The sequence below is a fragment of the Parus major genome, chromosome 1A, assembly GCF_001522545.3.
Source record: "Parus major isolate Abel chromosome 1A, Parus_major1.1, whole genome shotgun sequence".
In the NCBI taxonomy this organism is placed as follows: Eukaryota; Metazoa; Chordata; class Aves; order Passeriformes; family Paridae; genus Parus; species Parus major.
In genome coordinates, this window is record NC_031773.1 from 22,831,020 (window position 1) to 22,842,134 (window position 11,115).

The 11,115-nt window shown below is 33.7% G+C and overlaps 1 protein-coding gene across 1 annotated transcript in view; it reads left to right on the forward strand.

The window, feature by feature from the left end:
• The window catches only part of CTTNBP2 (cortactin binding protein 2), a 78,440-nt gene that overhangs the window by 21,830 nt on the left and 45,495 nt on the right, over positions 1-11,115 (forward strand). The window contains 1 exon segment of the mRNA XM_015628450.2: positions 6,955-7,179. Within this exon segment, the coding sequence (XP_015483936.1) occupies positions 6,955-7,179 (225 nt within the window).

Sequence of the window (11,115 nt, forward strand, 5' to 3'; positions counted from 1 at the left end):
ATGAAAATCTGTATTATTTTCAGAAATAAATGTCTGGGCGGCTAGATAATCACAGCATCAAACAGTGATATTTCCTGACAAAATATTGGCCTATAATTTTCAAATGTCTAGGCACCAGACAACAAAGCTGTCATAAAATAGGTCTAATGTAATCTTTATATGGAACATCTATGTGGCTCTTCTCAATCAAAAGCACATGTTGTTTCATGACTTGAACTTTTTCTTCTTCCTCTTTTAGAAACTTAGTGCAAGCCTAGAATTTCACCTTTTACATTGTGTGAAGTGAAGGATATTTTATATGCACTTCACTGTTTTTTTCTTGTTGGGACTGATCTTAGCCTTGTAGTAACAGAATTTTTCTTTAAAATTATTAAAATCTACAACCTCAGAATAGTGAGTTTTCATTACTCAGGGGGAGAAAATTAATAATGAAGAATTGCAACCATATATCTGTTTGTCCTGTCTCTGTACCTCTTCCTTTCATGGAGGTTTTTGTCAAGTAACAGTGAAAAAAGAAGGAGGTTGTGCTACTTATCAGTATTGTGATAATAGTAATCTGGTGCCATTGCATGATACTCTCCTTTTATAGAGTTGGACCCCTAAGAAAATTCAGGCTTGATCATTACCTTGGTTTTATAATTCTGCTTCAGTACTTGTCAAGATTGTTTAAGTGTTCCTTAAATGTTTGTCCTTCTATACACAGAGATTTGAATTAATTGTTTGGCATTTTGAGCTTTTATCAGATATCCTTCTTAGTGCTGAGAAAAGAAAATTATACAGCTTTTTTCAAAGCACTGTAATATTTAGGTACTTGCTTGAAACAGAAAATCTCTTAAGGATACTGTGATTAGCCTTGTGAAACAACATGCAGTCTTTTATTCAGAGCTGTCTTTTTACCTTGAAAAATGCTTTTTAAAAGCTTGGATTTAAAGCTGTGTGATTCTGAGAGACAGGGATACTTTGCAAATTACAGATTTTTAAAAAAGTTTTGTGGGTTGTTGTGAATGAAAGAATAATGCAGCTTGCGGGTAATAGTTTCATGCTTGGGATAACTTTCCTAGGAAAACTTTACATCTCGTGCAGTTTACTGTACTGTAACAAATTGAATTGATATATTTGCATGTGTTATGACTGTGAAGTGATGGTTTTCCAAGATAGGTTTGAGTGCTTGTTATAGGTATGTGTTTCAAATTAAAAATCACTGAGTAAGTTTTCTTTTTTTATTAGTACCTGTATCAAATGACTTTTTCACAGGCTTGCTTAGTCATCTCTAAAGAGCATGTCTTTATAATACAGAACAATTATGTAGGTCTGTCAGAGCATAATCAACCTATATGCTGGTTTTGTTTAACTTGCTGATTGTATCCACCAGTTTCTCAATTCTACTGTTTTCACTCTTCTTGAACTAGTGGCCTGTTACAATTGTCAATCTTTTCCCTGCAATTTCCATTTTTCTGTCATTAAAATGGACACACAAGTTTTTGTCTTATCATATTTGACATTTAACATAGAAACAGACACTTTGAATGTATTGGTAAAATATTTTTCATATAGTTTGGAGTTCATTAACATTTAACTTCCTTGTAGATTTTGCATGGGCATGTACTGTCACTGTGCTGAAGAAAGAAATTTAGATTGCAGTTAAAATTGTAAGGAGAAATTGAGCATCACATGTTCACTGACAGAAATCATGCTGCAAGATACTATTTCCTCAGTCATTGATGTTTGCATTTCCATTTTTAGTTTTGCTATACAACTTTATATTTAAGTTGCATTTACAATACTTTGAAAACATTAATTTACATCTGCATTAAAAAAAAAAGGGCAACTAAAAAAAAATAATAAAGCTCTCAAACTCAACTGTGTATGAAAATTGATAGCATTCTTTAAAGAATCATCCTTAACTTATTATAGTAAGGCATGATATCCTCCAGTCTGGTATTTTGCAGGTGTATCTGAAAGTACTGCTTTTATTATGAGTATATACCCATTGATAATTCTCTTTTGCTTGATTGAATAGCTACAACAAATCACTTTGAGAAACTATGTAATTTCACTGAAGAAGATTTATAAATGTGTTCTTTTTTAGACATCTTCCTCTTTTAAAAAGATTAATTACCCTTTTAGTTTTATTTAGAATGAAGGGCTCACCCTCATCTTTAACATAATACATAAAATAAGCTTTTACTGCCTCCTGTTCTGTAATGGGTAGTTTTAGAAAACTCCTTACCACTCCCTAATTCATACGTCAGGAGAAAATACTAATATGAACCTGTCAACATCTGTTGAAACAATTATCATAAATGTAGAAAAGGAAATTAATCAGAGCAACAAATGCTCTTGAAAGGAAGGAAATTTTGTTTAAGAGTTCTGGGGCAGCTTTAATTCAGTTCCATTGTTCCCCAGCAGTGTAGGACACGCAGTCCTATTTTTGATGTTTATCATCGGTTTCTGCATGGAAGATTTAGACCTGCCGAACTCTCTTAACTTGGCAGATAAAGGAAGAGGAAACTCTGAGATACATTGGGGGAAAAATACAATATTAAGCTTAAAAGCTCTGTTGCTTATGTGTACTGTGTTGCTAATTATGAAAACTTATTTCAACAAATGTATGCCACTAGTATCAACATAAATAAACTAATAATAAAAACTAATAATATAGCTTATATGATTATTTTTTTTGTTTTCATTATTTGGTTTATTTCTTACATACATTAATGGGTCATATTTCTTTTTCCTAGCTTTATGCTTTTAGCTGTAAATCCACAGTAAGAGGTATAATATTTGAAGACCTCCTTGCCCCCTTACATTCTTGTCTCAATAACAGAGGGAAAAGTCTAATTAGACTTCCTAATTCTCAGTTTGGTTGCTGAAAATGAATTTTTGTTTTCTTCTGAAGTGGAATACAAGAAACAAATAGGTCCAGACCAGTTCTTATACTGGATTTGCAGCTTTACCCACAGGCCACTTTCCAGATATCCTCATTCCTTTTGTTCCTTTCCCTGCATACCCCACTGTCCATCTTCATCTGCCAGTTGATAAATGGGGTCAGTGACTATAAAACGCTCAGCTTAAGAAGTGAAAATTTCCATGAGGTAGCTTGCAGATAACTTGAAGTAACTTGAAAAAGGTTGGCGTAGGATGAATGAGATGTCTTGCTGTATTGTGGTAGGAGAACAGGCTCCCTGAGAGAGTCATAAAAGAAGCAGTTTATCTTAACAGCCTGATCCTTCAGATTCTTGTTAGCTACAGACTTAGTAGAGAAAACTTGAGAATAAACTTTCCCCCTGTATTGTATAGCTGCATAATCCCTAGGGGTTGTTTAGTAATGATTTTTTATTTTTGAAAATATCCCAGACTAAAAGTTCTGTTCCCCTGGTCATAGAAAGTATTGCTATTATCCAAAATGAGACATAAGACTTGTTCTACCAATATTTGATTTTTTTTCCTTCCTCTGAGAACTCATTTATGTCATTTGTTACTTGACAAGGTTACCAGCATCTATAAGCTAAAAAACCAAAAAAAAAAAAAAAACCCAAACAAAAAAATAACAAAACACAAGACAATCCTAGAATAAATCTCTAATTATGCAGTAATGTAGTGTAAAGGCACCTTGAGAGATTGTTCAGTCCAATCTTCTCATAGCAGGACTAAAGTCAAACATAGATTGAGTTGCAGTTAGCTTTATCCAGTCTATCTTGGGAAATCATCCAATGATAGAAGTTGCCTGTTTTCCCTGGGCAGCATGTTCTGGTATTTATCTGCTCTCAATGAAAAGAATTTGGTCCAACTCAGATTTCCCTCATTAGATAGTGGGACAAGCGCTACTTGTACTGTCAGCCTGCAGACCTCAAGCACCTCTCTCCCTGATTGTCTGTTTCACACTGAAAAGTCCTACTTCTACTTAGCTCTTCCTTGAAGAGAACCTGTGTTGTATCTTTTAGTAATTTTTTAAATTATCAAAATGAAAACATTGAAGATAGTTTTCAGATCTATTTTTTTGGTAGTCCATCCTTGATCTAACATAATGTTACAGATCAGCCATAAAAAAACTTTGAAGTTTAGTTTTTTAAGTAGTAGCTTTATTTTAGTCTCCTTTGTTTTGGGTTTTGTGTAAGCATTTAAAAGTGCTGTATAAATGTGATGTACTTACTGACTGAATTAAAAAGCTGTTGTAAGTAAGTTAAGACTTTTGCTCTATTGCCATAGGGACTTTCATGCTGTTTAGAGGGTTTTTGTCTTTGGTTTTATGTATTTTGTCTTGATTTGTGTGTGCCTACTGTCACTTTTCATTAGCAGTTACCTGTTGGAGGGTTTCACTCAAATCTTAGGTCATGATTTTGTACACTATTGACATAGGCTGAGAAAGGTATAATTTCCCATGGACATATTTTCATACTTATAAATACTTCTAATCTCAGTCCTTCCATTAAAAGGAATTGCTGAGCAAATGAGTATGTGCAGAAGACTAAAGCTGATGGTTTATAAATTCATATAGCACCTTTCACAATACAGTAGTCCTCATGACCTCCTACTATATTGTATATATATATGTGCATATTCTGTTTTTGAAAATGTTGTGTTTGAAAATTAATTCAGTTAATTATAAATAAGTAGTTTAAATGTTATTTTCTGTATATATTGCTTTGCAATTGAAGTTATATATGAGACACTGCTAATGGTGCTTTAACACAACCACACAAATTACACAAGACACCCTTTTAAAGGATAATGACTTTAGACTGTATGTTCCACAGATAATGACTGCCATAAAATGTCATTACTACTAACTCTTTTGACTTGAAATTCAATAAAGAAAGACAATATAAGAGAAAAAATTACAGTTTCTAACATTTCTATTTCTCCCATCTGATGTACTTTAGTCAATTGTAAAGGGACAGAAGTATTTAGAGGCTGGAGGAATCCTGTAAAAAACCTCAATCCTCGTTTGTCTTTCTGTCACTTTGTGCCTAAGTTTTGGGAAAATACTCATCATCTCCCTTCTATCAAGTTTCTGCTTTGTCTTTTATTCTGGTACCTTTTTAAATAATGTGTTTTCATCCCCTGAAATCATCCAATGATTGTATTTTATATTTATAGTCCTTGTATAAGGACACTAAAGCATTTGTTTTATTATTTTAAATTTAGTTCCCCTTTGAGTTGGAAGCATCTTTAGATGACTTTGCTGTCAGTTTGAGACTTGCCAGTCTGTTTTCCCCTCTGCTTGAGGTTTTGCAGTTATGGCTTCAGCCAGTCATCCCAAACCATGTGCTGTTTCACACCTGTTGGTTTTTCCACAGTGTTTACCTTCTACATTTTCCTATAGCCACTTTAATTCTGGTTTTGATTTTCATTCAGATGGAGTTCATCCCTACTTTATAGTATCATCCTTTTCATGGTTAATGAATCTGAGCCCCTGGTCGTCCTGCTATTTTGGCAGGTGCACACTTTCTGTCTTTTTGTCCTGCTCTATTAATTGCTGTGCATGTTAGAAAATATTTCAAAGAATATAGTCAAATTACATGCATTTAGTATGTACCAAGAGGACAGCTGGTTGTGGGTCATAGAAAAAAATGGAAAATGCACATTATTTCACTGGTTGATAGTCTGTTTCCATAAAGGCACAGGTGATTCCCTTTGCCTCTAAGGTCGGTTAATCATCTTGGCTTTTTCTTTGGATTTAACAATGAGGGCTCTTGGTGATGGTCTTTTTATACTTATAGCAGACCTGCCACATCTGTTTTTTCCTTTACTTTGATGTCTCATTATGTATAAACTAAGTGGCTTTTAAGTTGTTGACAGTTTATATATGGATTGTGCATCCCTCTCTATTTAAATTCTTAACCTGCTTGGATTTATGATCTTGCTCGGCTGATTAGCAATTTAATCCATTTATGGTAAGGCTTTTGGTTTTGATGGTTTCCTTTCCATGAAGGTTGAATTCCTAAGCTACATTCTGTCCTGTAACTTCCTTTTAGAGAAACAAAAATTATAAATACAGTGCCTCCTCCCAGTCTTGTAATATTATCTTTGGAAGTAGCTGTTTTATTTTATAAGTTATAAATCAGGGAATTAAAATATTAGACTAATTAGGTATCACTTGTAATGCACTTAGTAAAAAATAACTAGTTCTGTCTATTATTTTTATCTCTTCAACTAGTCAACCTGATTTTCAACCTGATTTTGTAAGCCAAACTAGACTTTAGATCTGAGTAACTCAGCTTTTTCTGAAGTTATGTTCTAAAGACCTGGTATTTTTAATTAAGATTTTAAATTTCTATATGTACTATGACATTGAAAAACAAACTAGAAGTATTTCAAGCATCAGAATACATAGGCACACTTGTTTCTTTTTTTCCAGACAAATTCTCATTTACGACATTTCAAGTTTGTCTACAATGTATAGAAAAAAGTTGGGCATTAACTAGTGTGTAATTTGTAATTAGTCTTTGAGAATTTTCTTCTGGCATAGTTCTTATGTTCTTCTTTGTTTTCTCGTGCCCTGAAATATATGTTACCATTCATGAACTTTTCGTATGTTAAATTTTTAGCTTCAAGCTTTCCAAATGATGTGCTAACCCACTGGGTAAAAGTTTGGTCTCTTTCTCCTCTTTTGTATCTCAGAACTGGTTTCTTCTTCCCTTTTTATTTTTTGCTTTTTCTTCAAAATAGAATTTGGACCAAGTTGCAGAGAAATGATTTTCTCTATTTTTGGATGATTTCTCTTTCTTGACAGTGTTTCTCTGCACTGTGGGTGTTTCTCTGATTTTTTGAAGCATATTTTTCTTTTAGAGGTTGTTGTAAATGAATACCTAAAGAAAATATTTTTAAACCTTAAATGACGCATATTGCTTCCTTGTAGTCTGTTTCTTCTATGTGTGAATGTACTTCAAAGAATGCATTTAGTTTTATTTCTCTGCTTTTAATTTGTTTTGTTTTGTTTTTTTCTGTTAGGCTCGGCGCAAAGAAGTTTTTATCCAGGAGCGATATGGAAGATTTAATCTGAGTGACCCATTTCTGGCTCTTCAGAGAGACTTTGAGGCAGGTGCTGGTGATAAAGAAAAGAAGCCAATATGCATGAACCCTCTGTCCATTTTAGAAGCTGTTATGGCTCACTGCAGGAAAATGCAAGAAAGAATGTCAGCTCAGTTGGCTGCTGCTGAAAACAGACAAAAGAAGGTATCCTGCTATTGACTTTTTCCTTTTCCCTCTCCTGATTTGTTCTTTCATGTAATTTTTAAAATTTGCATTTTTGTCTTGATTAACATTATGAGTGTTAAAATGTTGACACTTAATTTTCATATAGGGTGAGGTGCTGGTTTTCTGGTGACATTTTGAATGTACACTTCATTTGTTCTGCGATTTTAGTTCTATTTATGGAAAAAAATCTATCTAACTGGTACAAGTTGATACAGTGGATATATAAGTAGACAGCTCAGTGTGAACTTAGATAGCATCATCACAATACATTTTTAAACCAATCCCGTTGGAGCCTTGAGGAGCTATTGTTTTTTTTATTCTAACCTGAATAAAATAAATAATTTATTTCCATTTTATATTAGGTGGCTCTACTTCATAAATCAGTAAAAGTGTTTTATAACTCTAAAAGTACTTTTTTTTAATATTTAGAACATTTACTGTAAAAAGAAAATCATTTAGGGACAATAACGTTGAAAAAAAAATGCCAGATTGAAGATAAAACAATGTAATTTTGAAATTGAATGATTGGTTGGTGGCATGTATTTCATTAATATGTAAGGCATACATTTCTAAAACATAGCTAAATAGGAGTATGTTGGGGAGGGGTCTCTGAGAGGAAAGAGGGGAAACAGTCATATAGAGGACTAATCTAGACAAGGTATTTTTGAATAAATAGAAAAAAAAATGCTCTATGTGTTTAATTATCTTCACTGGGTATAAGATGGATAGAATGTCTTCTACAGCTGGGATACAGCTTTATGGTGACAGTTTTACATTGACGTGAAAACCCCCAAACAACAAACAGGCTGAGACAATTGATATAACAATGATTTTGGTAATGATTGCTCTTTGGGAAAAAACGTGCATGTGAAAGTGCTGGAAGTTGCTGGAAATATGGTTAGATTTAAAAAAAAAAAAAAAAAGGATATTACTAGACTTCATGTATGATATGTAAGTCTTCAAGCAGTTCAATGTGGAGTGAACTATTACTGGTACATACCTCACACTTCTTTCTGAGAACTCTTAAGAATTAATTTTCTTTCTCATAAGCTTTTTCAGTAAAGAGAAAAATAGGAAAGGGCAAGCAAGCTTACTTTTTGTGACTGAAAAAGGATATTGGGAGAAAGCCTGACAAATCTGCCAGGACAGTTGAATTAGTTTCTTGTTTCAGTGCAAGGCCACAAGTCTCTTCTTGTACCTAAATTCTTCATCTGTTTCTGTTTCTCATTATATGGATGGATAAATGCACCCAAGATGGGCTCACAAGTTAAGTATATGTCAGTATATTAATATGTAAATTCAAATTTTGCCTTTTTTTTTGTCTTTTTTTACCGAAGTCTGTATCTGTAAGTCTGTTTGTACAGAACAGGATGCTTTTGTCTTTTCCTTCCTAGGACACATGAGCCTTTTTTTCTTTAAATCTTAATTTTAAGGATTTGAAAACAGACTGCATGTTTTTGAGCAGCTGTGTGCATGACTCTCTACTGAATTACATCTTCCCCTTTTAAGCTCCATTAGAAATGCTATTTGTACAAGACACTCTTAAACTCCTTGGGTTTGGCAAGAGATGTATCTCTCAACCATCTCCATTCATTCACAAACCATTCATTCAGTGTTTTACCTTCCCCTTCATTCCACATTTTTCTGTCTGTTCTTCATCTCTCAAATCCTTCTGTTGAAGAGGGTCGTAGAGATGTTTTGAGGGACTTTGAAAAATGATCAACAAGGTAGGGTGGCACGGTGTAAAAAAAAAAAAAATCAGCCGTGACAAATGCAACCTAAATACAAGCCAGCTGCACCCCCTCCCTCCAAGAGTGGTTCCTCCTTCTCTAAATGTGTGATGCCTCTATCTTGGTGTTTGAAATTGCTTCACTGTCCCACTATAAATAATGGAGTCTCTATACAGCTGTGTTTATTTTCTCTGGATATTACTGAACTTTAAACAGACCCAGAGTGAACTCTTATTCCAAGGGGAATATAATATCTGTGAACATAATCATCTCAAAAGTATTTTATTAATAAAATTTTGATTTGATCACAAAAGACAAATATACTAGCATGTAGAAAAATCAAGGAGGTGCACAAAGACTGTAAGTCATTCGCTTACCATACAGAAACATTTAATTCTCAGATGTCATCTGCTTTTTGTTAATTATCCATCCTCTTCCATCTCTTTGAATGCTTTTCTTGGAGCTGCTGTGAAAATTAATTTTGAGTTTTCCTGGGAACACAAAACAGATCATCAAAATGACAGTTCTTGATTTGTTGAGAGCTTGCAGAGGAGTCAGTTTTGGGATGCACGCTCAAAGAAAAGCAGGCGTGGGTTGGAAAGGGCCTGTTGGTGTAATTTATTTTAACCTTTTGCTTAAAGCAGATTATCATCATCAGTACATCTGGTCATCTGTGAATTTGTCTTGCTTAGTCATGAAAACCCCCAAGAATGGAAATACTCTATCTTTTCTGCACTGGTAAAGTGCACCACTTTTACCTTGCAAAGAATTTACTCACCTTTTAAAGAACTTTTTTCTGAGACTGAGCCTCTCAAAGGGCAAGTTTTCTTTTCCGTAAACTTTTATTATGGAGCCTCACCTGCCATTACCAAGATGAATTTGACTCCTGTCATTACTGTAAGGGCCCTTCAAAAGAATGTTGCTCTTAGATTATTCCTCTGTCTATTTTTCACTAAACTATGCAAGCCAAGCTTCCTCAACATTTTCTTACAAGGCATGCTCTCACCTTTGAAGGGCCTTTGCTGGTCAGTTGTTTATGGGACACTATATTTTTTTCTCAGTATCCTTTTTTATCCCTTTTAAAATTCTTGTTGGACTCATTTCCAGATGTTTATATTACTGATGTGATACAGTGTACGCATATAGTACATTTTGCAAAAATCAGGTTCTAGTTAGTTTGTAAACTCATAAATAATTGCAGTTAGTTCCAAATCTGTCATCTAAAGGAAAAAATACCATGTAAATATTCAGAGGTTTTTCCTATTCAAGATGATGCAGCCAAAAGAACAAGAGGGAGAGAGACATACATAGGAGACAATGTAAAATTATAAAATAATGCTGCTTTTGTATATTCAAATCAAATAAAGGATTTACATTTATATTAGGGAGCCTTCATTTAGATGCAATGCTTACAAATAAGGTATTATAATAGTATGGTAAGCTGTTAAATACTTAACATAAATACTGTTAAATATGCCAGTTAAATACTAAAATCTGTTTGTAATTATTTGGAAGCAATATCATTTCACAACATTTGATTTATAAAACAAGAACCTCATCTGAAAAAAAAAAAAGCAGAATAATAAAGTATAGAAAGTTTTGACAAAAATTATTTTCAGTATAATCTTTATACATCTCCTAGCTTTAGAAATTGTATACATTTCTCCTGACTTTTGTACCTGTTTTAACAAAGAAAGGAAACTGTTGGGTGCTCCACTTGTTTTGAAATTCTAGTGAAGCATGCAAATGCTGTTGAATCCTTTGAAAAAGCAGTGAAATCATTGAGAACAAAATAAGTGTTTTTTTCACTTGTAAGCTATGATTGTGACCATTCCTAGATACAGTGTCATTATAATATTTTGTTAATATAATTTGAAGCTGTACTTCCATTAACAGAACTGAAGAGATGTTGCTGCTGATACAGTTTGCTTAGCAATGACTGATAATGCCATACCTTATTTTTCATATGTCTAGTACTGGTTCTGGGGCTCTGAGCAGCCTGATCTAATGGAACGTGTGCCTGCCCATAGAGAAGGGTTGGAACTTCAAAGTCCTCTTCCAACCTAAACCATTCTATGAGTCTATGATATTGTTTTTAAGAAAGGGTGGGTATGTTTTTGTGAAAGGCATTGTGCAGAGTGTCAACCCCCAGGCTGACAAGCTCTAAAACCCCAGTGCAGCCCGT